This window comes from Acanthaster planci, linkage group LG20, assembly GCF_054643075.1.
Source record: "Acanthaster planci isolate LZ-2023a linkage group LG20, COTS_SCS, whole genome shotgun sequence".
Lineage (NCBI taxonomy): Eukaryota > Metazoa > Echinodermata > Asteroidea > Valvatida > Acanthasteridae > Acanthaster > Acanthaster planci.
This window is the reverse complement of record NC_141796.1, coordinates 2,593,201-2,608,133: the sequence shown is the minus strand read 5'-3', so window position 1 is coordinate 2,608,133 and position 14,933 is coordinate 2,593,201. Positions and strand designations below refer to the sequence as shown.

The 14,933-nt window shown below is 41.1% G+C and overlaps 2 protein-coding genes across 6 annotated transcripts in view; both read right to left on the bottom strand.

Annotated features, from left to right (window-relative positions):
• LOC110975458 (uncharacterized) overlaps window positions 1-8,136 on the bottom strand; it is a 22,362-nt gene extending 14,226 nt beyond the window's left edge. For 2 of the 4 annotated variants that reach the window (XM_022227974.2, XM_022227976.2), the window contains exon 1: window positions 7,729-8,136. In XM_022227974.2, the coding sequence (XP_022083666.2) occupies window positions 7,729-7,867 (139 nt within the window). In that variant the 5' untranslated portion in view covers window positions 7,868-8,136. The remainder of the gene's footprint in view (window positions 1-7,728) is intronic. The other 2 variants (XM_022227975.2, XM_022227977.2) reach the window with 2 other exon arrangements.
• The window catches only part of LOC110975586 (uncharacterized), a 21,307-nt gene extending 6,374 nt beyond the window's left edge, over window positions 1-14,933 (bottom strand). The window contains exons 1-2 of one of the 2 annotated variants that reach the window (XR_015423453.1): window positions 14,478-14,933; window positions 10,757-11,909 (exon numbers count right to left, since the gene is read on the bottom strand). Coding sequence is in view for 1 of the 2 variants with exons in the window: in XM_022228171.2 (XP_022083863.2) it covers window positions 11,152-11,909; window positions 14,478-14,592 (873 nt within the window). In the remaining variant the exon portion in view is untranslated. Of the gene's footprint in view, window positions 1-8,535; window positions 11,910-14,477 lie in introns of those variants that run through there. The other variant, XM_022228171.2, reaches the window with a different exon arrangement.

The window sequence follows — 14,933 nt, the reverse complement described above, 5'->3', positions numbered from 1 at the left end:
TTTACACAGAGCAAAACTGCAGTTTCCACAGGGTAGGGAGTAGTAGGCCTATTCTTGTAAAATGGCTTTGGGAAATTCACGAAGAGGTTATGCTTGAAGTCACATTTTTCTACTTGTTACCCACACTATGTTCGCACTGACTCGCCAGATGAAAACACACGCGAGACAGCACTTCCTAAACAAATCTGTTGCCGTGTAAGCTGCTAAGAAATTCTCTACGAACCTCTTCAAGCCGTTGAGCCTTGCCAGTCCAGCCTCCCTTTCCACCAGCTGTACTGGCTATTGATCGAATCGACGTTTATTGCTGAATAGGCGTTGTCCTCAGTAAAATTCCCCAGCGAAAGTTCAAACATCTGTGCAGTTTATCACAGTTAATACCGTAATTTGCCTGTCCCCAGCGTCAAAACACGAGGTCACTCAAACAATCATTTTTTTAACAGGAAAACATCTGCCTGGTACTGATTACAAAGATTTCATTTTCAATGAGAAAACATGGCTCCATTGATATTGATATTGCGTTAGCCTTGCTTCTGTACTGGGTCTATCGTTGGGTGGTTGGATTGTGCACGTGCCGCGTCGGGAATTCAGGTATACCGCACATTCCGCTCCAGTTGCGGGGGACGACGGTGCATGACATTAGTAAATCCGGAATGTTGAATGGCTGGTGTGCTAGCATAATGAAACTGCGCTCAGTCCTATATCAATGGTGCAATTATCTTCACAGAACAATTCACAGAGAAAATTCCGAAAAACTGCTAATTTCTTTTATGTGACAAAAAGAAAAACGCCAATATCGAACAAGCGTTCGGTTTATCTCATTCTTGAGAGTTGCATTTTTTTGAATGACAGTATGTACCAGTATGACAATTTTTTGTTAACCAGGCATCGTATGATTATGTTCTGCTGTGCATATGTATTTCCTCACTGCCAATGTTTACTTCTCTTTATGCTATATGTTTGACTAGCTATTTATCTTAATGCTCGTAATTATATATTGAATGTTTCAATGTTTTCATATAACTATTGGTCTTTGTGCCATGAAGGAGGTGATTACTGATGTTGAAATAAACCAAGAGGAATGAATTAATCAATCAATACCCAGGATTTCTCAAGGCTTCCTTCTTTCATGGATGCCTAACTAGCTATTCGTGTTCCCCGACTGGACGAATGTCGCGAATAACCCTGAACAGATCTCTATTATGACCGCCCAAATCACAAACGTATTTTCAGGCGAGATGTACTTTCAAGTTCGTTTTGCATCATAAAAAATGAACTTGATAAAAATGGTAATAAATTTTAAAAATACTTTCACTTTTTGAAAATGTATGCTTCATGGCAACAGTGGCTTTCGTAATACTCTGTCCAAAAATCGATTCTGCTGTTAAATTATTAGCCAGGTAATGCATGCATACAATGATAACAGAATGTGATGAAATAGCCTATTAATGAAGTTCAGCACAGAGCCCCTCCAACTGCATTCTGTTTTTTTACTTTTATGTAGCGGCAACGAAAAACTATACCCAAAAAAATGCTAAATACTACACTGGACAGCAAAAGAAACTTGCCACTTCTGTCACAGGCCACACATAAAAATTCACTCCATAGAAATAAACAATTTTTGTATACAGGTATGCTGCAATACCCCTTACTAATCACATGCCCAAAAGCAAGTGATTAGCTTTATAACAAAGAAGAAATTGACATGCACAGCAACTTGGTTACTGAATCAAAAGTCACAGAATGTAACAGAATGAGCCTTTAAGTTTTACGCAGAAATCAATGTCACAGGACGAAATAAAGAAGTCACAATCATTAATTTTCAATAATGTGTATGCATAGCCAGTAAAGATGGCATCCCTATACAGAAAACACTCAGGCACATCATTTTGAGAAAACAGGTGTTCACTTTGTCATTGGTTATTTATTTGTTGTCCATTCAGGGGGCATTTTTGCTTGGTGGAGAGTGCTTTTGTGTGTGACTTTTGATTCAGTAACCAAGTTGCTATGTATGTCGATTTCGTCTTAGTTATATTAGTATTTCGTTTCACTGTTGCTTTGTGTCGAATGATTCTTTGATCGGTTAGTCTGGGTACACTTGAAGCAGTATTTGACCTCATCGGTTAACACCGACACAGCTGGGACAAAAGTGGTCCGTTATTTGCAAGTAATGCCTCGCTTCTTCCCGACGATGCCTGTTGCTGTGACGCATGACACAGAATATGCAGGATCGCTCGACCGCACTGCACTCTCAGTTGATCCTGCATGAAATCTATGGATCTCGCGACAATAAGTTCATCCTTACCATTCTCTATAAATGCTATGAAAATTAGTTTCGAACGAAGGAAGGTAGAGTCCGAGTACCTAACAGAATCGACTCCGTACGCGCAGCGCCATCGGCTGGTACTTCAAGTGAGAGCTATTTACTGAGAGAGCTGCGACATGAGTGTCTCAACTGTTGGAACCAAAATGGAGAATTATACCGTCAGTACACATGGACAATTATCCCACAATGACTGCATGCTGTGCTGCGTATAAACTGAACAGCCCTTCTGGTTCCAAAGTAAAAATGGCCACTATTCAATGTATAGTGAGCCCTCAGGTTGGTGCAGTCCACCGGGTCAGGGGTCTCTTCTGTGTTCAATGGTGAAGCTATTCCACGAATGGCACACTGCCGCCTCTTGTGCCTTGAGCGTTGCTACTTTTACAATACCCGAACACTGCACACTGTTTATTTCATTTGTAAGATCACTGCTTCGATTTGTTTGCATTCTTCTTTTGTCAGGGGGGTTGCCCCATGTTTGCATAATGCTTATCAGCCCACACTTACATGACATTAGAGAAGTAAATATCGACTTGAAATCTGCAGCAATGGCACGCTTCATTCTGGGTGTTTCACATGTCGGTGAAATCATGGGATCAGGTAAAAAAAGATAACACGGCTTTCCCGGGGGGGGTTCTTTGGCGGAACCTTTACTTTTACCGGGGGGGGGGGTATTTTAGACAATGATTTTCCCATCGCTGGTATTTCCGAGACTTATTGTCAAGATGTATTTTTTGCGTCAGGGGTGTGTTAATTTTATATACCGGTTTTGCCTTCACCCGACGTATTATATTTATAAACACTGTATACTCAGTTCTTGTCCAAAAGCTTGCAAAAAATTCACAAGCTTACTCGGGTGGGACTTGAACCCGCCACCTCCTCCTTCGACAACCGAGCTTGCTGGAATCGGCTGACCGGTCCGAGTCAGGTGTTGCAGCGGGTACCGCCACCTATTGTCAAGATGTGAGATGTGCTTTTTGTGTCGGGGAGATGTTAATTTTAATTAATGGTTTTGTCCCTACCCCACATTTGTATTTATATATATATATATATATTTTTTATGTATTTAAACACTGTATGCTCTGTGCTTGTCCGAGAGCTTGCGTCCGTAAATCCCACCCGAGTAAGCTTGTAAAATTTCTTCGCAAGCTCTCGGACAAGCACAGGGCATACAGTGTTTATGAAAATAATATAAATAAAATAGTATAATAAGCCCGTAATTAAACTTCACGTGATAAGGCTTGAAGTCTCTTGGCGATCCTCTTGTAAATACTCCAGGTTATGTCATTGAAGGCTTTTGCCAACCAACTAAACAATATGGCAGAGCTGCAGTCTATATCCAAGAAGATTACGCCAATAAGATCAGAAACAATATTTGCATCAAGACACTGAAAATTGAATCATGCATTGTTGAGATGGAAACTCCAAAATGGGTAACATTATTGTGGGAATAATCTACAAGCCCCCTGATGTCTCCTCTGCTAGATTTGTGGAATTACTCAATGATATGTAGAATCGAAAATGAGAACACACATGAGATTCTAATAGACATGTAGATTTGCTGCAATATAACACATATAACTCTGTGCAATTCCATATTTAAACGCTGTCTGCGCGTTCCTTCCATCCAGTGATTGATAAACCTACCAGGGTCACTGGTGAAAGTTCTATTACCTTGAAAGATACGTTTACAAATGATTTCTCTAATCACAGGTGCAGGTATCCTTATGACTGATATAAGTGATCATTTACCTGACTTTATCGCAATCGACAAGCGCACAACTAAAAATTCGAAAACTGCCGCATGTGTCAAGCGTGATGTTAGTAAAAGAAATATCCAGCACTTTAACCAGGATCATAATGGCCTTCACTGGCAGAGATTACCTGCGCCAGATAATGCTTATGAGGCCTATGAGAATGCCATATTTTTATGATAGGAAATTTCCTCAGTGTGAGCTCCGAAGTCGTATTAATAAGTCAAATCACCTTGGATAACGACAGGAATTCGTTGTTCAATCAGAGAAATAACCTCTGTGTGTAACAAAATCTTAAGAGTCCTACAGTTCATGACAAATCTGCCTACATTAAGTTTAAGAACAAGTTAATATGTTTCAAAGAATGTCAAAGAAAAACTACCCAGGTGAACAATTCATTAATTCATTGCTCAGCAAAACGAACGCTCAACAAAATCCACCCTATTACACGCAGAGTAATGCTAAAATTGATTCTGACATTGGGTGTGACGCTTTCCACCATTTTTCATTGACATTGGCAAGAAAATAGCCTGTATACCTCATGACAGTCGTTTGTTCAACGAATGTCTGATTTCTCTCGACACAAGTGAACATTCATATACAGGCTTATACAGCAAATGTTCATGTTTTAGAGATCAGACATTTACATATATTGTATCATGAATTGCGATTTTAGACATTCCCTGTACAAACCTATTGGACTGTCAAATGTCCATGAATTCGTCACCGGAACTTTGTGTCAACTGTTAACATTGCACAGTTTGTTAGTTTTCAATGATACCGTGGTAAAGGTGGGACGTTTACACCTTTAAACGGTATGGGAAAGTTACTGAACGTTTGGTTTTTTTTTTTCAAATTAAACGTAAATTCACACCCCTAGGCTACTGTGTAATTGGGAAAACCAAAAGCGCATTCTTTTTTTCCCAATACGTGTGTCCATGATGGTAGATTATGGACAATTATCACTCTTAACAACCGCACCCCAGTTCGCTTGCAGCTATACAGAGCAGGGCTGCTCAAGCAATTTAGTCAAAGTCCAACCAATTCTGACAGCGGAGCCTAGTCAAAGTTAGAGAGTTTGTACTTTAGAATGAAGAGAGAGGCACATCTCACAACCAACCTCATATGCGTTTCCAGAAAATCATCCTGCTTTAAGAAAAAAGGCAGCGTTTGGCTTCATACTCAGTCCGTGCACGAGTTGTTCATTGCTTTGTCCTTGGGCCTATTGTATTTCTTGCCCTCGTGACATGCATGGACAAATCCTGGAAGGCCGTAGAATTCAATTGGCAATATAGATATGTCGTGCTATGCGTGTTCCTTTGTAGAAAAAGGTCAGGAACACTCATGCAAAATAGAGCCCGCAAGAAAATGAATGGTGACTGCCAATGCATTATCTGCATCATGCCATGAGTTATTTCAGTTTTTTTATACTGTGGGTGGGTTTATATTGTGCGTGCAATTTGCGTAGCGTAAGACCGGCGGCTCCGCGGCCGCGTGTTCCGCATACCGTGTCCCTTAAACTATCCGGGCCGTCTGGCTTGCGCTGAATTTTAAATGTACATTAAAACATGGAGGTGGGGAGATCATATCATAACAGTTGCAATGTATTCATCGTGGCCTGAATCAATTTTCTAATTGGCGCATAATTCACTTTAGTCGTAAAGACCATCAGCTTCTAAATTTACATGAGATATAGTTATTACGCAGAGCCAGAAGAAACCTGAATATTATGAACAGTTTAAGCAGCATGATGTATGCATGATGTAATGATGTAGGCTTGAGTCAATGATGTATTGGACTTCTGTCGTTTTTTTCCCAGGGAACTGAAAGCTTGTTTTCTGAAATATCACATTAAAGTCATTCGATGTTTCAGTTATGGGCCCTAGTTTGAACTAGTTCGACGGTCTGTAAATTTTTAATATGATCCGCTGAAATGCTGCTGCTGTGGTGATGTCAATATAAAATACGATCAGTGGTGAAAATGGCGCCGCGGTGTCTTGTGTTAGCTTAGAGAACCTCGTTGACTTCATTTTGCGTGTGCGTTTCCTGCATGTCTTTATCACAACGAAGGGAAACTCTATCGGTTTAAAGGTGCAAACACTCGGCTTTTATCTGAATAAATTGGCGACATAATGATATTAAAGTTCACCGTCAAAATGCGGATTACGAACTGGCTTTTAATTAAAGAGAAAGTGATAATTAACTAAGTGAGTACTTGGATAAAAAGCGAGATGCCAAACGTGTTTTCATTTCATAAAATGGAAACTATAATGCTTTTGGGCCAATGTAGAGTGACAGAGACATCTGTGTCTGCAATTTTCTCGCAGGAAGATGCCTGACACCTTTGCAGCCCGTCGTGTTGACACGCTGTAATTGACCAAAAGAACGTATTACGGATATTACACATTTTAAGCAACTGGTTGAATCCTGGTGTTCTTGGGAACAGATATTGATTTTCAAAACTGCTTCATTTACAAATGAAACTGAGGGAGTTCTTACGCCCTCAGCCAATCGCTTTTCTAATTTTCGTGAAATGTAGAATACCCCTCGGCTCACGTTTTCATGGGCAGTCCAAAGTTATCTCCTAGCACACTAATTGAAAAAGACAGGTGTGCTAAATTCTTGTTTGGGTGACTTGAACTGTTTTCCCCATCGAGATGCCATTGGCATTAAACTGCAGATTTTATCTTCCGCCATAAACAGAAAACTGGAGTCGAATAAACATTTGCCCACAAAAAACAGTCTAGATCAATGCATTTTTAAACTGATTTATAACAGACATCTCACAGGATTACAATTGCTGTTTGCAATCTTCGAAGCTTATATCGGCTTTAGCCCATCTGCCGCAGCGTATGCCGGTCACTGACCAGATAGACGGTCAGGGCATCCATCAATTCAAATACATATTTACGTGTATAGGCCTATATATATTCTTTTAAACGTGCAAACAAAACAATACTGTTTGGAATGGTTTTTCTAAGAAGTTTCTGTTAACCACTTTTGTCTGCTTTGGTCTATACGTGGTGGGTACTTAGTACAGGAATTCACAAGGAATGCCTCTTTAAACTCAATATTTTGGGGTAAAACCTTGAACCAAATAAAGGTCCAAGGCAGGATATCTGACGACAAACCCAGCCTAATTTGTCTCACGGTTTTAAATATTTTTCCCCTACTCAGGTCTATCCCTTCCATTTAACTGAGTGGCTTTTATTCATCAACTCGCAGTACTGTAAAACAAAAAAAATAAATGGTTTAGCTCATGGAATTCACGTATATAGCCACTCAACGCTCCATACCATTAATTTCGGGCACACCTGTGGTGTCTAAGCCTTATTTTTATCGAATTAAGCTGCCCATCGATTTACATAAAATAACAAATGTCCTAGAAAAAATTATAACTCGAACTAAAAAAGTGTCAACGAAGGAGCAAGATTTTTTTAAACAATGGAATGGAAGACGAGATCGTTCACGAGCACATGGCTATAATGATTTACAACATTATGCGACAGCAAATGTGTTTATTTTTAGCACGAGGGGCTTGCGGATCGTTGAGGACGTGCGTTAGGGAAGAAGTCGCAAAAATAAAAGCGCTCCATGGAAAAATTACTTTCATAAACACTTTTTTTCAAGGTGCTGTGTTTCCGAAAAACTTACCAGGGTTGGTGGAAAGGGGCGACGACCAGCTGCCAATGAGATAACCGACGACAAACACGAAGAAAACGAGAAGCGGTAGAACGCACGCCCGGACGCCGCCGGGCCGACGGGAGTCGCTGCCGACAGACAGCATGCTCATTATTGACTGTACACAGTCAGGCTAGATCTCCAGAAACCCAGCACTGTTGGGCGTGCCTATCTTGTAGAACGCTGTCCCGGCTGGGTAAAAAGTGGGATGAGGCTAATTCGTTGGCAGGCTTGATTTTCACATTGCCTGCACTAGCATTTCCCGCTAGCACTGCTGCTGTCTGATAGCAACGCAATTGCAGTCAGTAATGCCTCATTTCCTGTCCTTTCCATACATAAAATTAATGTACATGTACTGCGGGAGCGATGCACGGTGTGACCTCTGAGCATGCGTCATCAGCTTCCCTGCACAATGAATGGCCACAATCTAAGGTGGCCACGAATGGCCGTGGATGCGAAACCATTGCACTTGCAAAGAAGCAGCCTCACAATCTCACCAAGAATGAAGGCAGATGCACTTTATAAATTGGGCATAGATATGTACATGGCTGCTCTTTGAGGGAAGGGGAAAAACGATATCGCTCATAGAAATACAAAGCCTTCGGGTATGGCATGCATGGTACCTGTACAAGTCTGACCCTATCTTCTGTACGAACCCCACCCAAATGGAATCGAGTTACTTTGGCAAAACAAACAAACAAACAAACAAACACAACAAAACAGAGATGACGACTTCTCTGGAGGGATCCATTTTTGGAGAGGAAGCATGACGATAAAGGATTGTTGGATATTCCTTCGGACGTTTTATTTTCGAAATCGAATATTGTGAGGTAAATAAAAATCTGCACAGGAGACAAAACGCACAATTATTAATCTTTTTAAAAATAGCTACAATTCAAAATTTATTTCGCAATAAATAAAAGGAAACCCGTCCTTCTCTTTGGAAATACTGACACCAAACTATCAAAATTGACATGTACCGTAAAAATGACACCCTGTCTTCACCATTTATGAAAAACGCTGACCCCAATAACTGATACTTGTTGACCTCTTGCTAAAGATAATTGTTTTTAAGTGGAGCATTCCAAAACTTATTATGCGGCCAGCGAAACCTCTGTCGTAAGCAGGGACTGTGGATATACCGGGTGATCAGTAATCATTAATGAAAAGGTTTAGTTTATTTTACTTTTTTATAAATTAATGGATTGGAAACATTCAAATTTACAGCTTAGATTTAAGATAAGAAGTTTAGATATATAATCAATATTCTCGAACTGAAATAGAAGATGCAAAAAATAATTCATCGTTGGAATGAAAGTAAGAGAGAAAAACAACAAATATCAACTTTTGAAAAGAACAGATAAAAAGCAATCAATGATGATAATTGAAACAAATGAAGGATAAAAGGAATATAACCCGAGTATGCAGACAGACAAATCTCGATTCATAATAGTGCACCTCCAAGAGTTTGCAACGCGTTATGCGAGAGATCTGTCTACCCATGCGCGTTTGGAGAGGTCGACAGATTCCGTGCGTTGTGATTGGCCAACGCCTTGCAAACTCTTGGAGGCCCAATATTGTGAATCGCCTGTATTGATTTAAATTAAATAACCATAATTATGGAACATTGTTTTTGCAATAAAAGCCCTTGGAAATTCGTTGAGAAAGAAACCTTTGCGGTAAGCAAGTAATATATGTGGTTAATTACCCAACATCAATTGGTAAGAATCGGTGTCTTTTCGTAGAATTGAAAATCTACGTTTTCCTACATTTGGGTCGTTGTGCTAAACACGCACATTTACGTGTGCGAGTCTTTGAGTGTAGCAAAGATGTGAAAACTAAGCCTGAGTTGACCTACTTTTCATCCTTTCCAGCCAATACGTTTTGCACGTGTACGAAAGGCAGTCAGATCTGTCTCTTTGTGGAAACCCAAAATGCAATTATCGAAATCCATGATCTTAACAACATTAATCTAAGTTTGTCATTAATCATGTTAAAATAGTCAGGTAAGAGGTTTTAAAACCAAATAGTGAACACCATCAAAATCGAGAAAAAAAATGAAATATCATTTGAACATTTTCGTCTCTTCGTGGAAACGGTGACAGATTATCAAACACAAATGGAAGACTGAAAGTAGACGTTTCCAACAAAAACTTCTTTTCCACAAGGCTACTAGCGCAAGTTAACTCAACCAAGTTCGCCACAGTATCAGAGCATTTCAGAAAACTAATTCCAAACAATCCAAATGGATCACTATTGCACATTTTATGTGAAATTCGTTTTTATCATCCGCTGCAAGTTAACCGGGTTTTACTTTCTTTTTTTCATGTCGGAGCAGGTTGAGGCATGGTTTTAAGTCAACAATTCCCTGTTAGGACACGTCCACCCAAACTAAATATCCACAGCTGTGAACAGGCGACGCGTTTACATTAAATGCCAACATTCCCAACGTGGACACAATATTTCACTGCCTTTAATAATTGATGAAGGCGCCACGCTAATAAGTAAGGTTCAGTCAATGACCCGTTGAAGTGAGGCTTTTTCCCTTGATAAAGCAAACTTCAAGGCTACAAATTTGGGGAATAAATTGCTATTTTTCAAATGGACACTGACTTGAAGTAATATGCGATGGCACAATTACGGGGGAGGAGGCACGCACGGGGGCACCCCACCCCCAAGTGGACGCTCGTTCAACACCCCCCCTGCTCCCATTTAAAATCTGTAAATGATCTCTGTTGAGTTTATACAGCTATGCAGATGCACCTTGTTTCTTGTGGTGTCCCCTTGAAAAAAGGGTGTGCACCAACGAGGTGCCACCCCCCGTGCAGTTAGCCCGAGCTCCCCCACTGCTCTCGACCAACTTGCCTGCTGTGTTTCCGCGCATACGCACGCAAGTGTGTATTTGCCTGCAACTGGGGACCCCCTATTGTTCCTCTTTTGTTTGTACTTTAACTTTTCAGAAGACCACCCATATGTTTTGTACACAGCTGCAATCGGGGACCCTCTGTCAATCTGGGACCTTACTGTCCTCTATTGGTCAGGGTCCCCAATTGTATGCAGAAACAAAGGCATGGGAGTAGCAAGGGGAACAAGAGGACAATCGTCTCCTCTTGGAGAACAACTGAAATTTAATAGGGCCAATGGAAAACCAAGAGCTGTAGAAAATTAATACGGGATCGGGATTAAAACCACAAAATTCCTTCAAAATACCACGGAAATAACTTCCCCTCCCCCTTCACCGTTAATGGTTTATCGGTTGCTGGTTGTAAGTGATTTGCTCTCACCGGGAGAATCTTGGCGAGAACCCTGCCGACACGCATAGGTTCCTGCTGCCAAGCAGCGTCATTTCAGCCTGCTTCAGAGCTCTGACAAACTATTTTGAAACTCAATAACTTGTCACTCCGGTGTAATGATAATTTTCCAAAACCTTTCCATATAATGACCTTCTTCCGGGTTGCTGTGGTCATCCAGAAACGAAATGGCCGTCCGATAGAACCCAGGCGGGTGCCGCCTGAGATTTTCCCGGGTGGCCGAGAAACAGCCCACGGAGCATCTGATCACTTGATCAGGATGAGGGGAACCGAACAAAGTCTTGTAGAACTCTCCCACCGTGAGGTTGGCCCTGCGCATGCGACCTGCATCCAAGTCCTTTCGCCATTTCCCAATGTGATTGATGCGGTTCCAGTTGCTGTATTTAAAGCTTTCGATGCAGAACACATTTTTCTTGGCATGGACCACGAAATCCATGGGCTCGGGATAGCAGAAGGGGACGTCAGGACGCGAGCCGTGCCCTTGCAAGAAGACGGTCACGTCGGCAAGGCTTTCGTAATTGCTCAAGATGTGGTAAAGGTAGGTGTGGGCCTCGCGACCAACGTTGGGCAACCTTTCCCACTTCCGGATCGCAAAGGGCGGGGCTTCGTCCTTGCCCTTATGGTACACGTGACTGCGGTTGGCAATGGGCCTCAGCCAATCCAGTCCCTCGTTATAGTGGGCGATCACGAACTCGTAATCCAGGGGGGATTCCCTTGACTTGGCGAGACCCGTGGGTGCTGGCGATAGCTGGGCAGTTGGACCGTGTGGTGGCAAGTGTGGTCCACCTGAGTTGTTGTTAAATGTATAACTCGTCAAGCGGGGAAGAGGTTCCTTGGCTCTGGCTGAAAATTGTCAGAGAAAGTGAAGACAAATCAGAGAGGTAAAGAAGCAGAATAGGTTACTGAAGCTTTGTCTCATTTATTTCACACCGTTTACATGAAACATTAAATGTTCCCGGTGTCTCAAACGTAAAATGTTTACGTCTGTTCTCTGTAAGCTGACACTTTATGGTCGAGTTTGGGCGGCCTGTTCTTGACACAGGTTTCTTGTTCTCGCACTCAAACAGCGGGAACACGACCCAAGAACACTGTTCTCGGAACATGATCACACACAACCTCCTCGTCAGGGTTCTGCACGAACACACGGATTTTTATTTCTGAACAGCCAAAAAAGTAGCGAAATGGCGAGATATAAAGCCAAAGACAATGGGAAGTTTTGCAATATTAACATTAATAATTTCCCATAACACATAAATGGACGTTTTGTTTGTTGTTTCGTTTCTAGAACAGAATTCAGCCTAGTTATGCAAGCATTAACCACCAAAGAACATACACGGACGTCGCCATGTTGCATGCTGATTGCCACTTACTACGACCCATAACAAGTTATACGTTCCCGGTATCCCAGCATGGCTCTTTTCAACTGATGAGGGGGTGCCTCTGCTCAGGGCGGATAGAAATTTAAGAGCATCCTTTTTCAGCAGATCAACTCTAAAACCACACTAATTATTCGCATCTTCTTATTGGGCTGTATCAATGTCAATTTTTTAAATGAAAAGTATTTTTATTTAGTATTTAGTAAAAAATACAATTAAATTTTATACATGTATTGCCTGTCCTAGGCAAATATGAACACAAGGTGTGTTCCAAATGTGTGCAAAATACACCGCCACGGCAATATAACACATGGATTAGGTTACAATCGATTTCAACACTGTCCAGCTGTCATTGCATATAGAGAGCACAGCATGCTGCTCGGGAATTTCATTGTTTTCACACGTTTCACGCCTACATCAACTTTCAATTAGCGCGTTAGAATGCCTTATGTTTTCGCATTATATAACGCGGTAATGAAAGTAAGTTATACTGTGTAGGCAACCTGCAATAGAGCTCTTTAATTGTACCTTGCCGAATAGCATAACTAGGAATAGGACTGTTAACAACGAACTTTCTTAAAAATAGCCGTTAAGTCGTGAATTCCTAATTTTTGAAAGATGCCTTTGTGAAAGGGTACGAACAAATCCCATCCATTTTTGACGTACGTTTGAGGTGCCAATTGACAGTGCAGTGCGTATAACTCAAATGGTTTTAGACAGAAAATGCTTGGCCTCATGCCGCTTTCTATGTGATTTTGTTTTAGGTATTCTCAGTAAACACAAGCAATCTAACCGAGTTTGTACCACTTTCTAGTCAGATCACTAGACCTAATGAATTTGTTAAGTGCATTTCGCCTGTAACATTTCAAACAACCTGAAGTAATTGTCACCCTTTCAATCCGAAAGTGGTAAAAAGTCCATTTTGAGTGTCTGTGTTTACTAAAGCAAATCTCTGGATCGCCTAAAGCCAATTTGATGAAATAAAAAGCAACACCAAACAAGGAACGTCTTTTTTAAAGGCACTTGTGAATATCGCCTTTTGACATGTTGTGTTTACAGCATTACAGTATTTTATAACATTTGTTTTTAATTTCAGGAGTATTGTTCTTAGGAAAAAAATTAAGGGGCAAGCAACTCTATCAACAAGTTGTTCTGACGAAACCACACTTTATTTTACATGTGTGCTTTAAGTGGATGGATAGTTAAACTGCAATTTAAATCGGTGATATAAAATGGGTCATCTCCATAGATTCACTTGCTCCCATCTGGGGGCAAAGCAGACAAAAATGTTATTGCAAAATTGACAGAAAAACTGGTAAAATCGAGGGATGTCATTTGATGGCTTCTGAGAAGACTTGGGAACATTCACATTTTGGGGGCGGGTTTGTTTGGGGCTAATACCTACTAAAACTTGAAAATCAAATGAAATATTAAGCACCATACAACACCTTGGTTTTTTTTTTTTGTTTGAGAGGCCTCAAGGACCTCGGTTGCCCTCAATGGGGCTCCAGACTTTGTTCATTTTACACTGTTTCCAATGGAGCTGGAATTAGTGCATTGCACCCTATAATACCGTAAATCACACGTATCACGCAGTGCGCCTAGCCACCATCTTTTGTGTTATTCCGTGTACATGTATCGTGGATACTGCGTGGTTGCAGCCATGCTGTGTTACGGCTAAAATGCGCACGTAGGCAAGATTTATTGATGGTCGTTAATATAATGTACGGCCTTCAAAGCAGACATGACATATCAGAAATCAGAGTTTCATTCTGGAATAGGCCATGGATTTTTTTTGTTATTATTATTATTATCATTCCGGAGGACTGTCTCGAGTGTTTGATGGATGAAACATAGGCCTATGAGTGCCTTTAATTAATCACCGAGGATAATATGTCATTGTTTTCTTTGTGGATAGTACACAGTCAAGCGCTGGCTCGTCTATTTGCCGTGGTCGGTGGTTCCAACTGAATATTTCAGTATCTCAGACACACTGGAGGATTGTCCACAGTCATGCAACACAAACATTACTCACCCCAGCTGGTCCGTCTAAGATAGTTACTTGCTGTGAGAATGGTGGTCAGTGCAAGCACACCCACTATAGAACCGAAGAATATAAACCTTCGGCGACAACAGGTAAACGTTTCCATTCTGGGAACTCCATCTACGAATGGAAACACAGTCAGTGCATTTTTTGTAATATTGTGACCCAAAGGTCGTATTTGCCGCTACGTGAATGATAAAGGATTTGCAGTGGGTGTGCATTTATCTACTAGGTCAGCATATGACGCGAACGCTCAGTTGTCAGGTTGCACGGTACATGTACTGTACACACATGTACATGTACATTGTGCGTGCACTTGTATGTACAAGTGCAGTAGGCCTACGATATAATTGAGCCTGAAAGATGAACCCTGATGGCGCGCTTCCGGAACCCTTGGATAGGAGAAATAACATGAAACAATTTTACAATTTGTGTAACATCTTTTCG